Source organism: Prionailurus bengalensis, chromosome C1, assembly GCF_016509475.1.
Source record: "Prionailurus bengalensis isolate Pbe53 chromosome C1, Fcat_Pben_1.1_paternal_pri, whole genome shotgun sequence".
NCBI lineage: Eukaryota > Metazoa > Chordata > Mammalia > Carnivora > Felidae > Prionailurus > Prionailurus bengalensis.
The window spans coordinates 20,931,144-20,950,600 of record NC_057345.1 but is presented as its reverse complement, the minus strand read 5'-3'; the positions used below and the strand labels follow the sequence as shown (position 1 = coordinate 20,950,600).

Below are 19,457 nucleotides of genomic sequence, written 5' to 3'. Positions count from 1 at the left end.
TGGCTTGGTTGCTGTTTACCATTATGTTTGCATGGTTGTTTTTCTCACTGCGGAGAAAAAAGTAAAAAGTTTCCCTCTATTATCTAACCCACTACATCTACAGTTTTGCTGCCTGCCCCCAGTTGTCAACTTGAGTTTGTGCTCCAGTTCTAAGATGTACAAGAAGGTATAGTGACCACACTGGTTGGTGCAATCAGACTTCCTGGGCTTGAATGCCGACTTAGCCTTTCTTTGCCTCAGCTGCCCCCTTTGTAAAATCGGGACAATAAACGGTACTCACCTACCTCACAGGGTTGAGTTAGTGAATGTAAAATATTTAAGGCAGTGTCTGCAGTTTCAGAAAAATAAAATGGCCCAGGAACCCAGATACCCTGTCTGTCTTACTATTGAATCCCTGGGGCCAGCACAGACCTTGGAACACAAGCCGCAACATTAAATACTTCCTATCACATAAGCGAGGTGTGCCAACCTAGTGATATTTAGAGGAGGAACTGACAGGCGCGTTCCCCTCTCTACAGGACGGACAGAACAATGTTATATGAAGAAGTGGTTAAGTAATCGGGGATGCAGAGGCGTATTACCCTGGGGTGGATGGCGGGGCAGGAGCAGGACGCCATCCTCACATATCTTGGGGAAGAGAGTGTAAGTGCCTTATAGCCTCGCTGGGAAGAATCAGGACGAGGGAACGCGGATACGAGGAAAGAACTCGGCTTTTTTTGAGGAAAGGAACTAGCAACCCCACGAGGGGCTATGAAGCTCGTAAGGCGAGGTCCCCCGGCGCGCAAGCGCCGCACGACGGCGAGGCGGGGTCGCCGAGGCCTGAATTCTGCTGTAACGATGTAGATTACGGCGACGTCTGATTGGTGAGAGTTTGGCGGGAACAGGAGGACGCCTAACAAAGGAAGTGATGTAAAGTGTCGCCCATCTGGCGGAGGTGGGATTATACGGCCTGAGCTACGGAATTATCATTTTGCTTGGCTGTTTTCTTGAGACACCGCCCATCAGCCTCTCTCTGCTCCTTGCTTCCGCTTGCGCAGCGTGTTTTGCCCGTAGTAAAAATGGCCGCAGAGCCTTCGGGCCCCCAGTGGCAGCGCAGGGCGCGTTTTCTTAAGCAGGTCCTGGGAAGACAGGAAAAAGTGTGGAGTTCGTGAGCATTGATTGGCTGAAGCACGAAGCGTTCTGGACGCTGATTGGCTCCGTCCTTCGCGGGCAGGAGTTTGTGGCACCCGCGGGAAGTAGGTGTAGCACTGCGGGCGAAAGGGGGTTCTGAGGATCCCGGCCAACCCACCAGACGGGAGTCTTCTGGGCCTCTCACCTGAGGGGATCGTGACCAAGATGTGGTTTGGTAAGGATGAGCGTCGCAAGGAGGATTTAGCAAGAGGGCGGGGGGTCGGACAGACGTGTGGCGGGGGGAGTGGGGGAGGGACGGGGTGGGCAAGGGGCGAGGGCCCGGGGCTCGGTGGTGGGGAAGATTAGGGCGACGCTGGGAGTGGTTGGCCGTGGGGTGAAGTCTGAGGGGCCCGGTGGGCTCTTCAGAGGCTTGGGAAGCAGCACAGGCATTGATACTGTTGTTTAAAACCAGGCGGATCTGAAAGCTATGGCACTTCCTTTGGCGGAGTCGGCGGCGGCTACACACAGTCCCCGGGGGGCTTCGGAATGCCGACACCTTCCCAGGCTGAAAAGAAATCAGTAGGTTGAAAGAGCATTTCGTTTTATTTTATTCTGGCCTGAAGCTCCTAACTCATCCCTGAGAGAAAATGTCTGCGGCGAAAGGTGTTAAACATGAACTGATTGGATAATTACCAACTATTGTCGTATGGAATCTTACAGTTGAGTGCTGTAAGTTTCAAAAATGAAATTTCTCCCACTTTCACTGCGACTGTTTTCTTGGCTTTATTTTGAAGTTTACTAAGGAATCAGTTTTGTGGACAAACTGAACTGGTATTAGCCTATTTTGCCTTCTTCGTGTATTTGAGAAAAAAATTTTTTTTAATTAAACGTAATGACGTGATAAAAAGCGGTGGAAAGAGCATGGTGTTGGAAGTCAGGTGGATCTGTGTTCTGTTGCTCTGACACTAATGGTCTCATTGGACAAATTTCTTAACCTCAGGAATCAAGTGGGATTACTGCTAAATGGGATTAATAATAATACATGCCTTACATGTTGTAATAATACATGTAATATTGTAATAATACATGTAATATTGTAATAATACATGCCTTACGAAGTTGTTGTGAGACTTAATATTGTGGTATATATAAGTGCCTGCCTTATAGTCCCTTTTAATAAGTGATCCCAGTTATTTTTATTAAAAAAGACGTGAGTGATGGAGCCCAAATACATAGCGTCAAGAATCGGCTTTTAACTGGCGGTGACTTTAGTGCAGCAACTTGAACCTTGTGTCCCTTGGTTTTTCTCATCTGATAAATGGTACTAGTACGACTTCTATCGCAGGGCGGTTCTGAGAATTGATAGGTGAGGTAATGTGATGTATAGGAAAGCTATGCGTAAAAAGCTGTCCAAATGCTTGTTTATTCACTCTTGCAGGAATGAGTTTGCCTTTAACAACTACCGTTGATTTCATCCTTTAAACACAAGGTTGACGTGGCTACTCTTTAGCTGTCGTTCACATGTGGTGTTCAGGTTCAATATTAGGAAGTTCTCTGTTTTTTGTATGGGTTGATAAGCTTTCACCTAAACTATTCAGGGGTGTGTCGGTGGGAAAGAATTTGTCGATAATTACCATACATTTGACACTGCTTTATATTTTTCGCACAGATTATTTCCTATAATCCCATAGCGTATTTATTGTTTACTCCATTGTACAACAGAGGCTCTGGGAGATTAAGGGACTGCCTAAGCTTATATAGCTAGTAAGTAAATGGAACTCTAGACAGTGCACACGTGATGCTGAGCGAGTCCAAAATCTGGTAAGCAGCTTCTCTGTATTGTAGTTTTGTTTTTCCCAGCCAAGACCACAGGGGGCTCCGGTACGCTTTGTCTTCCTTGAGGTTGTGAAGAAGAAAACAAAAGATAGAGCATTAGCTTTTATCTTTCCTGAGCATAACTATTTTCTTCATTCCGGTTGATAGAATTTTTGTCTCAGGATCCCTTGCTTGGGCCGTGTATTAAGACAGCTTTTCGGAGAGTGATACTGGTTATAAGCTGAAGACTCAAACCCAGATCTTGCTGGTTTTCAGTCTAGTGCTTTTTCAACAGTAAATTAGATAATCACCTTATCCAAAATGTTTCCTGTCTCCTGTAAACCCGTTATATTTTATTGAATCATACGAAATTTTCAATACTGATCATTTTTTCCCCTAAAGATGGTAGTTTCATACAGCACCGTCCAGAGTAACCTACAGTTTGTAGTCAACGAGAAAATAATTCTATTTTCAAATAAATATACATTCACATGCTCTGTGAACCTCTTTGGAACAAACCAGGAACTCCTTGTAACCAATTCCTGGCACATAATATGTGCTTGTTAAAAAACGGGAAATACCTGTGATTGGAGATGAACTTGAAGGTATTGCTAACACCTCAATCATTGTTGGAATCGTATTTATTTATTGAGTACACACTTCATGGAGAGATAAACATTAGCATTTTTATATACATTATGTTTTGTTTACAATTTGAAAGGTAGATCTCCCTGCTTTACAGAAGAGGTGGTGGCATGTCCAGGGCTATGAAGCTGGGATTGAACGCAGGTCTATAGAACTGTGGCACCAAAGCCCATGTTCTTGTTCCTGCTACCAATAGTGGTTCATAGTTTTCTTATGCTAAAAATACAATGAAAATCTCACCTGTGATAGATGGAAACAGTATAGAGGAGTGAGAACTAAAACATGGGACCTCAGCAAATTTTAAATCTATAAATACTAACATCACATGTAATCTTGCCTATAAAGTACCATAAAATAAAATTGAAAAGCATCATTACTGATTCCTTCACATCCTTATTAAAAGCTGTTGCACATATAAACAGGAGCAGTAGCTGACATAATAATTGCTAACATTTTTGGCGGGGGAGCCGGGGGCGCGCCTGGGTGGCTCAGTCGGTTAAATGTCTGACTTCGGGCTCGGGGCACGATCTCATCACGGTTCGCGAGTTCGAGCCCTGTGTTGGGCTCTGTGCTGACACCTCAGAGCCTGGAGCCTGCTTTGGATTCTGTGTCTCCCTCGCTCTCTGCCCCTCCCTCACTCACGCTCTGGCTCAAAAATAAATAAACAGAAGAAAAATTTTGTAGAGTAATAATTGCTAACATTTTTTGAGTGCTTACAACGTGCCAGGTATTATGCCACGTACTTCACCATATACTTAGTTTTCGGAATTTTTATCATTCCTAGTTTTACAGATAAGAAAACTAAGATACAAATGAGTTGAAAAACATGACCAAGAGCACACACTGCTCCTGATAGAGCCATAATCTTAACCCTCAAGCTTAACTGCCACTGTTTGTGACGTGTGCTGGTAGTTAGCGGGGCTTACTTCTTACCATCCTGGCAAGGCTCCCCATTCAAAATTATGCTTCAGCAGAAGGAAATACTCTGCTAGTATCATATGGACCTTCAGGGCAAAGCTGCACCTTCTAAATCCATGAATGCCGAGAGTCTGTTACGTTCTGTCTTCCATGTAGAACAGCTATCGGGTTGTTGATGTCTGACGGGAAGAATTGTAATCTCTGATCCGTCGTGCATTTTCTTCCGTGTACTTACTCCCTCTATGAGTTTGCGAGAGTGCCTGTGTACCCTTAGTCTGTCATGCCCATCCCTCGCTCGCTGTTTTTTCACTGTCCCAAGTTTTCACACTTCCAGGTGGAGCCCAAATGCTACCTCTCGAAAGTGCCAGTATGTTTTTCTGGGATCCCACGTAGTGCATCTCATTCAAGAGTATACCCAGACCAGGTCTTTTATTCACACCTCTGCCTCCATTAGGTAGGAATGTGTTGTGAGCAAATCCTATCCCATTTTTCTCAGCTTCATGCCCTGAGACAAGCCCTGGCCAGTGGTAGGTGACAAGAAGAGTTTACGTCGTCGGTAGGCCGCTTTTAGATGGGATTTCAGTGTCCTCACCGTGTCCTTTCCCTTTAAGAAGAGGCCCACACTGGCCCAGTGTGGCCAAACCCTTATCCCGTTTCCCCCAAGACTTCCATCTGGTTGTCAGAACATCTGTTCTTAAGGAAGCCGTACCTCTAACGTTTTCTTATATTTTATCACAACACTCAGAGCCACTCCAAAGTTCTGTCTCCTCTGGCCATTTCTCAAACCCTTTCCAAATACCATCTCATGTCATTGGTGACCCGAACAGCCAGCTCCAGCTTGCCTTCATTCTAAAATTGGAGTTAACGTTTTGTTCTGGAAGCGGGTCATCCTTCCTTATGTTGTCCCCATTCTGGCCTGGTCATTTCGGTGAATCCCTCGTGTCCCACAGACTTCTCAATTGACCGGGAGCTTTGGAGTCAAACAAGCGTGGTTTGGATTCTCAAGTATGGCATTTGTTAGCTATATAACCTTGGTTTCCATCTCTGCGAAGCAGGGGTAATGAGATTCATTCTTTTTTTTTTTTTTTTTTTTAATTTTTTTTAAACATTTATGTATTATTGAGAGACAGAGCATGAGCACAGGAGGGGCAGAGAGAGGGAGAGATACAGAATCTGAAGCTGTCAGCACAGAGCCTGGCACGGGGCTCAAACTCAAACCTTGAGATCGTGACCTGAGCCGGAGTCGGACACTCAACCGACTGAGCCACCCAGGCGCCCCAGTGAGATTCATTCTCAAGAGTCAGTGTTAGGATTGTGTAAAGTGCTTGGCACACAAAAGGTGTTAACGAGTGGTAATTATGAATTCCTTAATTGAATTCATGCGTACTTTTCCTTTTCAGAGAGCCCGAGCCCAGCACATTGTACCCTGTACCATATCTCAGCTGCTTTCTGCCACCCTGGTCGATGAAGTGTTCAGAATTGGGAAGGTTGAGATTTCACAGGTAAGTAAAGTAATTTGTTGCAGGTTCCCTTGCTCATATGAAGAATGAAATAAACTTTCTTTAAAAACACATAAATGTTGTTTTAGTTTCCAGGAAAAGCCAACTTTTTTTTTTCCTTTCTGATCTAGGTCACTATTGTGGGTATCATCAGACATGCAGAGAAGGCTCCAACCAACATAGTTTACAAAGTAGATGACATGACAGCTGCACCCATGGATGTTCGCCAGTGGGTTGACACAGATGTAAGCGGCTGTTTCAGGGTGGGGTTACTTTGGGGCTTTGGAGAGGTTGAACTTCTTTTGTCTCACTTTGTAATTTCTTCCTGTAAGAATAATTTACAAGCAAGATATCAAAGGCAGAGGCCCTGCAATGAAAGGTTAATACATTTGGTTTCATGGAAGTTTCAAATGTTCTCAACTTCACGATCCTCATAAGCAAAGTTAAAAGGCAAGTGACAGGAGGTGCTAGAATGTAAACTCCGTGAAAACGGGGTTTTGTGGTTGTTGTTATTGTTCTTTTGTTTTTCAGGACAGGGATTTTTGTCTCGGTCACCATTGTATCCCCCTCACCTAGAACAGTGCTAGTTACCTGGTGGGCCCTCGGTAAATATTGTTTAAATCAGCGGGAAGGTTTTTTGTGACACATTACAGATGTTAACATTTTTCAATTAGTAAAAGCTATTACAAAGCCAAAAAAAAAAAGCCACTGCGTCTTAGAAAAATGGGCAAAGAAGATGCAGAGATAATTCATAAAAGATGAAACATAATTTGCAATGGTAACAAGCAGGTTTAATAAGCATTAAGGTACCGTTTTTAACTTATTAAATTAGCGTAGAAAAAAAAAGAATGTCCACTTGTGGTGAGAGTAGTAGCTAACACAGTGCCTCTGGCACTTAGCACTTAGAACGTTCGTTGAATGATTTGCCATTGTTTCTCCAGGGAAGCGGATACCATCCTACCTTGATGGTTTGAGTACAGATGAGTATAACCTACCTCAGCAATCAGCCGGTGGTCAAAATCACCCATCATAAAAATGTTGACCTGGCACTCCACTGCTAGAGGTTTACGTTAAGGAAGTAATTAAAGATGTGTGCCAAGATTCAGCTGTAAGAATCTTGATCGTAGCATTGTTTCTAATAATGAAAAATTTAGGGATGTCGTGGGGGCTCAGTTGGTGAAGCATCTGACTCTTGATTTCGGCTCAGGTCGCGATGTCACGGTTGTGTCAGGCTCCACGCTGAGCATGGAGCCTACTTGAGATTCTCTTTCTCCCTCCGTCCCTCTTCCCCACTCATGTGCACGTGCTTTCTCTCTCCCTCTCCCTCTCTAAAAAAAGGTGTGGGGGCCGGGGTGGGGGGTGCCTAGATGGCTCAGTCAGATAAGTGTCTGACTTGTGGTTATTCGGCTCAGGTCACGATCTCACAGTTTCATGAGTTTGAGCCCCACGTCAGGCTCTGTGCTAATAGCACAGAGCCTGCTTGAGATTCTCTCTCTCGTAATCTCTATTCCTCCCCCACTTGCACTCTCTCAAAAAAATAAAAGAAAGGGGGGTTGCTTAGGTGGCTGAGTCGGTTAAATGTCTGACTTTAAGTTCTACATTATCACTTGCAATGGTGTGAAGTATCCCATTGTATAAATGCATGACTGTTGGTTATTTAGGTTGTTTTCAATTTTTTAGTATTCTAAACTATGCCATATGAATATTCTTAAAGCTTTAAGTGTTAAGTAATCTCTACACCCAACATGAGGCTTGAACTCAAAACCTCAAGATAAAGAGCTGCATTTAAAGCTAAATCTAAATGCATGTTCTTAATTATTCCCTTAAAATCCTAAAGGTAGAGTTGCTATGCTGATAAGTGTATCCACCAGAAAGTTGTATGCCCAAGACCATTTGAACATGAGTGCATATTGTCTTTTTTTTTTAATATATGTATATTTTTAATTTATTTATTTTGAGAGAGAGAGTGCAGGAGTGAGGAAGAGAGAGAGAATCCCAAGCAGGCTCCACACTGTCAGCATGGAGCCCAATGCAAGGCCCACGAACTGTAAGATCATGACCTGAACTGAAGTTGGACACTCAACCGACTGAGCCACCCAGGGGCCCCTAGCGGTTTTTCATTTCTTTTCTTTTCTTTTTTTTTTTTTTTTTTAATGTTTATTTATTTTTGAGAGCAAGAGAGAGCGACAGAGCATGAGCAGGGAAGAGGCAGGGAGAAAAGGAGACACAGAATCTGAAGCAGGCTCCAGACTCTGAGCTGTCAGCACAGAACCTGATGCGGGGCTCGAACTCACAAACCGTGAGATCATGACCTGAGCCCAAGTCGGACGCTTAACCGACTGAGCCACCCAGGCACCCTTATAATTTAGCAGTTTCAGAGTTTCACCAACATCTCTAAAACCTTAGTGTGATACGTATTTTATCTTTTAGGATGCCAGCAGTGAAAACACCGTGGTTCCTCCAGAAACGTATGTAAAAGTGGCTGGCCATCTGAGATCTTTTCAGGTAAAGTCAGAAAAAAATCATAGTTGAAATATGTTTGCATGAAGCAGTTTCTGGATTCATGCCTGAGTTTAGGATACTTAAGATTGAACCAAGCCTTTGTATTCAATGGGCGTTAGACTGAAATTTTTTCATTATTCTCTTCAAAGAAATAACGGGTTTTGACCTTAATATGAAACTAACAGAATGGTGGGGAAAGAATAGGATCCCTGCCTATAGTTGCCATCTGTGGCATCAGGATTCGCAGTCAGACTATACTCTGCTTGGTTGTATAAGCTCGCGCAAGTCATTGAGCAGCTCTGAGCTCTAGCTTTGGTTTTTTCTCCCATTAATAACTTTATTTGGATTAACCTTAAGTTAAAAATTTGAAGTATATAATAACATTTTCTCCATTTTGGCAAACTAGAACCAGGAAAAGTGCCACGGCGTTTTAACCTGAAGTTGATTTGAATCTGCTCGTGCTTTATTTACCTTTTTCTCTTTATTTCAAAAGAACAAAAAAAGCCTGGTAGCCTTTAAGATCATGCCTCTGGAGGACATGAATGAATTCACCGCACATATTCTGGAAGTAGTCAACGCGCACATGATCCTGAGCAAAGCTAACAGCCAGGTGAGCAACTTTACTCTCAGAATTTTCCCTCTTCTCTGGAAGAACATAGACCGCTCTGTGCTACAGCTTTGATTTTCTTGACATTTTGAAGGTTGGGCCGGAAGAAAGGCCTCACTCCGTCCTCAGAACGTTTTCTTTGTGAGCTTTGCCGTGTTATTTTATTCCAGAGGAAGCACTCGTGTTTCTCAGAATTACAAGTTCCTCTGACCCCACTGACTTGGAAGGCTGAGGCCTAAGACAACCTTCAAGTGTAGACATATAATTACAGGCTGAGCACTTGGCTCTAGGATTATATTCATAGAAAAACCCCCACTAGGAGGTATTTTACTGCTTTTTTTCGAAACTGTTGGCTAAATAAGAAACATTATGGACCATTATTTTGCCCCTGAAGTTATTTTTCTTGCTGAATATTGAAATTTCTCAACATTTTTTTCTGCTGTGGGAATTCCATTTGGCTAGTCCATCTAGGACCCCACAAAAGGTTTATTGATTCTTGTATTAGAATGTGCTTAGATTATCTAGGGATGCCTGGCTGGTTCAGTTGGTAGAGCATGTGAGTCTTAATCTCGGGTTGTGAGTTTACGCCTCTTGTTAGGTGTGGAGCTTGTTTAAAAAAACATTAGCAAAAGGGGTGCCTGGGTGGCTTGGTCAGTTGAGTGTTCAACTCTTGATTTTGGCTCAGGTCATGAGCCAGGGGTCGTGGGATTGAGCCCCGTGTCAGGCTCTATGCTGTGCATGGAGCCTGCTTGAGATTCTCTCTCTCTCCCTCTCTCCTTCTGCCTCTCTCTCCCGCTCATGCTCTCTTTCTCTCTCAAATTAAAAAAATATAGCAGGGAACCTGGGTGGCTCAGTGAGTTAAGTGTCTGACCCTTGGTTTCAGCTCAGGTCATGATCTCATGGTTCGTGAGTTCGAGCCCTGCGTCAGGCTCTGCACTGATAGTGCGGAGCCTGCTTGGGATTCTCTTCTCTCTCCCTCTCTCTCTGCCCCTCCTCTGCTCATTCATTCTCCCCACCCCCCAAATAAATAAATAAATAAACTTAAAAATAAAGTTAGCAAAAAAAGAAAAAGAAGAATATCCTTAGGTGATTCTGGTGCCAAGGTGGGGGATTGGTCGCAGTAGGAGAGACTAGAAAACTCTTCAGCCACTAAGGATGTTATTGCATCCTATCCTATGCCAAACAGTTTGGTAAGCACTGGGGATACAGAGATAAATGTATTCATTCATTTCTTGGAGAAATATTTATTGAGCCTGGTATGTGCCAGTCATTACTCTAGGCCCTTAGAAGGTTTCATCTGGGGAGTGATGTGGTCTGATTTGTCTTTTAAAAAATTCACTTGGGGGGCGCCTGGGTGGCGCAGTCGGTTAAGCGTCCGGCTTCAGCCAGGTCACGATCTTGCGGTCCGTGAGTTCGAGCCCCGCGTCAGGCTCTGGGCTGATGGCTCAGAGCCTGGAGCCTGTTTCCAATTCTGTGTCTCCCTCTCTCTCTGCCCCTCCCCCATTCATGCTCTGTCGTCTCTCTCTGTCCCAAAAATAAATAAACGTTAAAAAAAAAAAATTTTTTTAAATTCACTTGGGCTGGGCTATTGTATGGAGTACAGATTATGGGGCTCTAAGAATGGCAACAGAATTGATTTGGGAATGGTAGCAGCAGCTGGGGTAAGGAGTAGTTGGATTCTGATGGGTTTTGGAGGTGGAGCTGACAGGACTTCTTGGTGGGGACATGATATAAAGAGGGAGAGTTCAAAAATGACTTCTGGGTTTGGGGCATGAGCAACGAGATGAAGCTAGCAAATCTGGGGGTAAAATCCAGACTTCTGTTTGGACTTCCCAAATATGAGGTGCTCGTGCAATATCCAAGTGGAGACCAGAATGGATGGTTGAATATGTAGAACTGGGATCCAAGGGGGAGAGGTCAGGGCTGGAGGTAGAACTTTGGGAGTCGTCGTGTAGGTGATATTTAAAGCCTTGGATTCGATAAGGTAACTGGGGAGTTCAGAGGTCAGAGACCTGAGCTCTGGGACACACTAATCTTTAGCAATTTGGAGAAGAGGAGCCAGTGGAAGTCAAAGAAGTTGCAAATTGGGCAAGAGGAAACCAGGGAATGTGATTCTGGAGAAGATTCTGAAAAGAGTATTTTTAGGAAGGAGGGGGTGGCAGTCAACTGTAGAATGCTGCCTTGAAGTCAAGGAAGGTGATGGGAGAGGTCTCCTGTTCGATTTAGAAACATGGATCTTTGGGGCGCCTGGGTGACGCGGCTAATTAAGCGTCTGCCTTAGGTTCAGGTCATGATCTCACGGTTTGTGAGTTCAAGCCCCACATTAGGCTCTCTGCTGTCAGCCAGAGCCTGCTTCAGATCCTCTGTCCCCCCCCCTTCTCTCTCTGCCCCTGTCCCACTCACATACTCTCTCTCTCTTAAAAAGTAAACTTAAAAAAAAATTATAAAAAGTTAAAAAAAAAAAAAAGGGGGGGGAGCTGCCTGGGTGGCTCAGTCAGTTGGGCATCCAACTTTGGCTCAGGTCATGATCTTGCAGTTGTGGGTTCAAGCACCGCATTGGGCTCTGTGCTGATATCTCAGAGCCTGGAGCCTGCTTTGGATTCTGTGTCTCCCTCTCTCTCTGCCCCTCTCCTGCTCACGCTTTGTCTCTTTCTCTCTCTCTCTCTCTCTCTCTCTCTCTCTCTCTCAAAAATCAGTGAACATTGAAAAGAATTATAAAACTAAAAAAAAAAAAAAAATAGGTTTAAAAAAATTAAAAACATGGATCTCCAAAAGGGAGGCTTTGGTGGTAGAAGATGGGGGAAGTGGGTTAAAAAGAACAGAATTATGTATGGAAAGTTTAGGGTGTTGGGGCACCTGGCTGGCTCAGTTGGAAGAGCATGCAACTCTTGATCTTGGGATCATGAGTTCATGTCCCACACTGGGTATAGAGGTTACTTAAACATAAATAAAGTTTTTTCAAAAGTTAAGGGGTGTCTCTTATATTACCGTATTTAATGACATATATGCGTGTATCAAACCTATCATAAAAATGATTTTAAATTGAGGGTGGGTGGTTAGGGAGTAGAAACTGGGGGTGTAGACAATTGTATTGAGTAAATAAGCCCCCCCTCTCTCCCGCAAGGAGTCGGTGTCTGAGCATTGGAGATTCAGATCACTTTAAGCTGTGAGAGCAGTGTAAGTGGCGAGCACAGGGCGCTGTGAAACCACGGAGAAGGGTTTCCTGTCCTGATCTGGACATCAAGAAAGACCCCTTGGAGGGGCACCCGGGTGACTCAGTTAGTTAAGCGCCCTACTCTTGATTGCAGCTGAGATCTTGATCTCAGGGTTGTGAGTTCAAGCCCCTTGTTGGGCTCAGCGCGGGGCATGAAGCCTACTTAAAAAAAGAAAGACCCCCTTGGAGCAGGTGATGCCTAAACCAAGTCCCAGGTACAGGAGGTGGGGCTACCTGAAGGAGGACATGAAACCCTTGCAAGCGGAGCATCTGGGTAAGAAACCGTATTCAGTTCGGTATTCTTAGATCATAACATGTGAAGCGTCTGTTTCACAACAGGCAGTGCAAAGGCATCTAACTTGAAAACAAGAGATAGTGATCGATTTTTGTTTATCACCTCAAAGCAACAGGCATTTAATGAATGTTTATTAAATGACGGACTCTCCTGACCGGATGGGATTTCTCCTGATGAACTTCCACAGTGCTCTTACACCTGTAATGGGCACTTACCATATTTGATCTTCTATCTTGCTTATTTATTCAGTTCAGTAGGTTAAACATCGACTGGGCACGTACTGCACCAGGCACTGTGTGAAGATGAAGGGGCTAGTGGAGGAAAGTGACAGGAGAACAGCATGATGGCTGTCGTGAGAGGGAACGGACCAAACATGTAAGAGCCAAGAAAAGAACATGGCTAACCTGGCCTGGGGCGTGTCAGAAGGCTCTGCAAAGGCAGTGGCAGTTAAGTTGGCCTCGAAGGATGAGAAGTCAGCGTTTACTAGGCAGATGAGGGAGGGGCATTCCAGACAGGGAGCAGCATGTTCAGGTCAGAGGCATGTTTGTAGCTGGCGAGAAGTCCAGGTGCAGCTGGGGAGTGAAGTGTATTGAAAAGAAATGGCCAAGAGTAAAATAGAGATTTTGACATCTGGTGGTACGTCTTAAATGTCTAGGTTTATATGATTTCCACAGGCAGGGGGAGCCACCTGAAAGCTTTCTGTCAGAGGAGGGACACGATTAGAAGCTGTTAACGTGGTAGCAAAGAGAAGGACTGACTGGAGTAGGCCAGACTTAGCGGCCGAAATGCCGCCAGGAAGCCCGGGTGAGGAGAATGGGCTCGAGCACCACCGAAGATTGTGTGATAGGCTCTGGTGACAGGTTGTGGGAGGTGAGTGAATGGACAGTTGAAGTCTGCAGGATTGCATTTGGGTTTACTCACATCGGGTTTGGAATAGAGCAGGGCAGGCAGGTTTGGGGAAGGATGTAATTTTACTTTGAAGCGTGTGAGAGAGCTAGGTGGACGTAAGTCCAGTCAATGGCTGGGAACAAGGAATTGTGGCCTAGAAGGAGGTCTGGGATAGAATCCGGGGGGGATCGATCAGCCTTTGGGGAGATGGGTAGAGAGAAAACTGGTAAGAGATACTGAGAAGGTATAGTTTGAGAAAGTAGGGAACCAGAAGAATATGCCATCAAGAAGTCTAGGGAGGGGTACATTTCGAGAGTGTGATCAGTATGTCTTTCTGTGAGAAGTCACATGTTTGGAGGGCTGAAAGAGACTGTCGGGTAGGTTGCTTGAAAAGTCATTGCTGATTTTGGTGAGAACAGTGTGAGAGGTGTATTTAAAGTTTTTTGGGTTGTTGTGTGCTTTTTAAGTTTATTTATTTTGAGAGAGAGTTGGGATGGGGGAACAGAGAGAGAATCCCAAGAAGTTACTATGCTGTCAGTGCAGAGCCCAACGCAAGGCTCGATCTCACGAACCGCGAGATCATGACCTGAGCCAAATCCAGGAGTTGGACCGAGCCACCCAGGCGCCCCCCGAGTTCTGTTTAGTGAGATTCCAAATAGTGGTGGGCTGGGGAGTGACTAAGAAGGGAAATGGAAACAGTGATTATAGCCCATTATTTTTTTAAATTTGGTGCTAAAAAAAAAGAACAAAAGAGTGACGGGCACTTTTTTTCTCTCCTTGTCATGCTTCATGCCTACGTGACCACAGATGCTTGAGTGGGACTGTGGGGAGAGGGTGAAATGGGTGAAGGGAAGTAAGAGATACAAACTTCCAGTTATAAAGGAAGTAAGTTACGGAGAGGAGAGGCATAGCATAGGGAATATAGTGAATAATGTAATAACATTGTGCAGGGACAGGTGGTGACTACATTTATCATGGTGAGCGTCACGTAATGTAAAAAATTGTCAAATCACTGTGTTGTGCACCTGAAGCTAGTATAACATTGTATGTTAACTGTACTTCAATAATAAAACTTCTTTAATAATAATATGGGGCGCCTGGGTGGCTCAGTCGGTTGGGCGGTTGACTTCAGCTCAGGTCATGATCTCGCGGTCCGTGGGTTCGAGCCCCGCGTCGGGCTCTGTGCTGACAGCTCAGAGCCTGGAGCCTGTTTCAGATTCTGTGTCTCCCTCTCTCTGACCCTCCCTCATTCATGCTCTGTCTCTCTCTGTCTCAAAAATAAATAAACGTTAAAAAAAATAAATAAATAAATACATAAATAAATAAATAAAAAATAATAATAATAATAAAGTCAAGAGCAAGGTAAGAATACCCCAAAATAATAAATGAGTGAATGAATACATGCATGCATGTTTAAATGATTAAACACCAAAGAAAGATACCATTATAGCGGATCTCCGGGTAATTTTCTTCTCGGTGCTAGTTTTCCTTTGGTTCCCCTCAGCATCACAAAAACAAGAATGAGCCAGGAGGTACCCTTCTCTCTGATATTATGTGCTTCAGAGGGTCACTTTACCTTCCTTTGAAATACTCATTAATGATGACAGCTATCCCTTCCAATGTAAGCAGTTGTTACTGGAAAAACTACTTAAATTCTTTTTTGTGAGCCGCTTATTAATAAGCTATTTACAATAACAAGGACTGTTTTTTAAATTGGTAAGTGTTCTAACGTTGTGAACTTTCTTAATTCAGCCCTTAGCAGGGAGAGCAACTATCAGCAATCCAGGAATGGGTGAAGCAGGGAACTTTGGTGGGAATAGCGCCATACCAGCAAATGGCCTCACTGTGGCCCAAAACCAGGTAAACACTGAGTGGCTCCAAAAATTCAAGACACAGAGAGTCCTAAATTTGTTACTTCCTTAATGATTCTAAGGCTTTCTAAGTACCTGACTCATTACTTTGTTATAAAGGGACTCAGGTAGGGGTGCCTGGGTGGCGCAGTCGGTTAAGCATCCAACTTCGGCTCAGGTCACGATCTCGCGGTCTGTGAGTTCGAGCCCCGCATCAGGCTCTGTGCTGACAGCTCAGAGCCTGGAGCCTGTTTCAGATTCTGTGTCTCCCTCTCTCTCTCTGACCCTCCCCCGTTCATGCTCTGTCTCTCCCTGTCTCAAAAATAAATAAATGTTAAAAAAAATGTTTTTTTAAAGGGACTCAAGTTTACATAAGGGAGTGGATTCAGAGTAGTTGCTAAAATCTTTCTCATTTGACTCTTCAGGTGCTGAGTTTGATTAAGGCTTGTCCAAGACCAGAAGGATTAAACTTTCAGGATCTCAAGAACCAGCTCCAGCACATGTCTGTAGCCTCAATAAAGTGAGTATTTGGTTTCCATCAGCTGGGGCTCCAGAATTGTACCCATTTGACCTCACTAGAGTTTTCTGGTAATGGAGAAGTAAGTTTAAAAAAACAAAACAAAACTGTCAGCTGCAATCTTAACTGACAGAAGGGAAGTTGTCCAATCACGGAAAGAAAGAAAAAGGGCTTACAAAAATGATGCTACCCGTCACGTCATTCATTCCCTTGTTCATTTAACAAATAATGAATCCCATTACGTGTGGTGATTGTAATTTTGGACAGAAATTGACCAGATAAATTTGACGTCTTGTGGAATTCAGTCTGGAGGAGTGAGATCCTTACCTCCTGGTCCTCAGATAATAACAGTCCCATTGGTGTTACTGTTCCACTGTGGAGATGTGGGTTTGGCTGTCTGACCCTGAAACTGTAGACGGTCCTTCTAACATCCTTTCTCTGATTCCGTGGTAGACAAGCAGCTTCGTGATTCTGGTGAACGAATCCAACCAACAGTATTTTGGTGCTTGTGATAGTTACTTGTTACTGTAAATCAGTTGATATTCTAGGCTTACACAGAATAAAAAGGCTCAGGTCTAATCTCATTTCCTGTTTTAAACAAAATGAAGATCTTAATTCTTATCTCAGAGTTACAGTGTTGATGAGGTACAGAATCACTGTCATGTGGTAATTGCTCTACAAATTATTACTGTTATTACATATGTTACTGGCACTGATCCAGAGGGCCTTGAAGGGTGTCCTGTCATTTCCGGAAAGATCTTTCCTTTATGCCCTGCAACTTTACTTCCCAGAGGGGGAGCAAGAGGGTTGTGATGGGTGGGTAGGGAGGAGGAACTTTTAAAAGTAGCTGTTTATGCTAGGAGATTCTGTGTGCAAGCTGGACTGTGTTTTTAGATTCTTCGTTTGCTTACACTGGCATTTGAGTTAGGCCCTCGTTTCTTGTGTTTACACAGTTTGGGAGAGGAGTCCAAGGCACCCCTGATAGCCATTGTCTCCGTGCATTATCTCAGTTTTGCAGTTTTACTGGTATTTCTCCTTGTAAGAGCCCTGTGAACAAAGTGGCTATGAATTCTTAGCTAAGATAAAAAATGGGAAGTGAGTAAAATCTATGTTTGGCCATATCCAAAAGGCAGTTTCCTGTCTTCTGCATCAGTTTAAAATGAGCCTTTTTTTTTTTCTTTCTTTCTTTCTTCCTAGGCAAGCTGTAGATTTTCTTAGCAACGAGGGACACATCTATTCCACTGTGGACGACGATCATTTTAAATCCACAGATGCAGAGTAACTGGGTCTACTTGAGTACCCGAGGTATTTTCCAGCTGGACCTGTTTTCATAATCTGTTGTCTCCAGCTGTGCGTGTTTGGCCAATTGACTTCTAGGGAGTAGCTTTCATCTAGAAAGGGTCTCATTTGGAAAGTTACTGCTCTTCTTTTTTGTTTGTTTGTTTTTGTTTTTTGAAGCTCCATTTTGGGCAACTGACAGAATGTAAACCTGGGTGGACTTTCTTAAAGAAGTTACAAACAAGCCGCTTACAACATCAGCACAAATGGAAGTGGAAGAGAGATGCTACCAAGAGAGTTGGGCAGCATTACTCAAGCTATACCCGGGAGTTTCCACTCCTAACATGTTTCCTGTTGGAAGAAGATGAGCAGGACCCAGGGCCTTCAGCGGGGAGCGAGCCAAGAAACCCCCTAATCTCTGCCTGCTTTTGTTCTCCCCGCCTTTGGTTATAGGGTGTTATTTTTCAGAATTGCACTGTCCTTCACCTCGTCATGGCTGCTGCCGAAAGTGTGTTGTTACGTTCTAGAGTGGTGGCCTCATGAGGGCAGGAGAGAGCAAGAGATGTTACTTCGATTTCATACAAAATAAGTGCCCCCGTATGTCTAATAAAATAGTTCTATTGCAGAATTCGTGAAAATGTTATTCTTCTTCCTAAGCTGCTGTAATTACTACTTGATTATCCGAGGCATGTAGCATAGCTTGCTTGGGGTTTGAAATCCTGGCTTCTCCACTTCTAGTTCGGTTCTTGGGCTGGCCACATCAGTTCTGAGGGCCTCCCATTTATTCATGAGAAGAGAGCAGCGTCAGTTCCTATAGGTCTGTTGTGAAACTCGAGGAAGATGATGTTTGTAAAGCATCAAGCATTGCCATTCTGAATCTTGACTCTGGCAGTATGTGGTCATGTAGCCGAATTGAGCGTCGGCCATTTGGCCCCAAGAGGAGACTGTCTGAAGGCCGACAGCTTTTTTGGCCAGCTTAACCAGTTCCACTTCTTGTGGGAGGGAACACTAGCTCAAAGATGTTTTTGACAACTCCAGAATGTAAGCTATGTCTTGAATAAAAACTAATTCTGAGGTAAGTTAATGAGGTATAACATGCAAATAAAAATTCTGTAACTGCTTTAACTGTGTTTCTGAGTGAAACCTACTAGCAGCAGTGCGGGAAGGGCCCCACCCTCCAGTTTCTAAAAGTGAACAACAGTCTGGTGGTTGTTTCTGTACCTGCCGAACGGTTCCTATCTAGGGAGCTATATTCGTGCGTAAAAGCCAGTCAACCAGTACATTATCTGCAGATCTGTCTATATTTTGAGAGAGAGCACAGGGGAGGAGCAGAGGGTGAGGGAGAGAGAGATCCTTAGGAGTTTCTGCACTGTCAGCACAGCCCAATGCGGGGCTCGATCTCACAACCTCGAGATCACGACCTGAGCTGCTCTCAAGAGTCAGACGCTTAATGGACTGAGCCACCCAGGCACCCCAGACATGGTTTCCTTTTAACCTCATCTCTCCTAGCTGTGAAATTGCTTGCTTTCTCCTCATTGCAGTGTTTGGCCACTCAGAAATCCCATTATGTAGGAATGGGTAGCCCTCTTCTCTGTCCCCCTTTTGTGATCTTGCTCAATTTGGTGCCACAATTAATGCAGACGGAAGTGAATTTTGCATGTGGGCTTGGTCCTAAGGGTTCTGTGCCAAGAAGGAACTTTTGTTCTTACTTTCTTGCTTATTGTTTGTCCCAGAGCACACTCTTCCTCAGGGTCCCGTGTAGTTTAGATGGTCTCTGCAGGAAGGCATGGGAACTGGCCCACCAGCCTGTATTAGCTGCTTGGTAGTCATCTGGAGAGCTCCATGCTGGGGTATGGAAGCCAAGAGGCTTCCATAGGAAGTGCAGTGGGTCCGGACAGCCCGAAGGAGTGTTAGCAGACACAGGAGGGACACACTCAAGTGCAGTACCTAGAATCCAGGCTGCATATTCACACTCTTGGAGCTCGCATCTCAGCTGGAGACTCAGGTCACCTTTTTATCTGTGTCCTATCTCCTGCTGTCCGTGGTGCTTAGTTCTGTGACTGCATCAGTCTAGGAAACCAAAGCCCCACCACTTCCAGAAGTGAGGTCTGTGGTCTTAACTCACGGAACAGGCCTAGACTGACCTTGGAAGCTGAGTTGGTCTCTGCATAGAGCCGGATTTGTATTTGTTCCCTTATCTGTTACACTGGATGGTGAGGCTCTCCAACCGATCAGTACACGTTGTCTCCAGAGTCTAAGAGCTTAGTATATTTCAAACACTGAGATGAATTCTGTGAATTAGGGGACAGTGGGAATAGG

The 19,457-nt window shown here is 44.3% G+C and overlaps 1 protein-coding gene across 1 annotated transcript; it reads left to right on the top strand.

The window, feature by feature from the left end:
- Window positions 1-1,046: 1,046 nt before the first annotated feature.
- On the top strand, window positions 1,047-17,766 carry RPA2 (replication protein A2). The gene is made up of 10 exons (XM_043574211.1): window positions 1,047-1,345; window positions 1,583-1,689; window positions 5,889-5,990; window positions 6,119-6,232; window positions 8,418-8,492; window positions 8,983-9,099; window positions 15,246-15,353; window positions 15,769-15,863; window positions 17,058-17,165; window positions 17,319-17,766. The coding sequence occupies exons 1-9, from the start codon at window positions 1,336-1,338 to the stop codon at window positions 17,140-17,142; spliced, it is 813 nt and encodes a 270-aa protein (XP_043430146.1). The 5' UTR covers window positions 1,047-1,335; the 3' UTR covers window positions 17,143-17,165; window positions 17,319-17,766.
- Window positions 17,767-19,457: the final 1,691 nt, after the last annotated feature.

Excerpts from the sequence above, each read along its gene's own strand:
- RPA2 (XM_043574211.1), top strand. Across the intron at positions 1,690-5,888 it reads CCCAGGCTGAAAAGAAATCA|AGAGCCCGAGCCCAGCACAT; the intron begins GTAGGTTGAAAG and ends TTTCCTTTTCAG. Across the intron at positions 9,100-15,245 it reads TGAGCAAAGCTAACAGCCAG|CCCTTAGCAGGGAGAGCAAC; the intron begins GTGAGCAACTTT and ends TTCTTAATTCAG.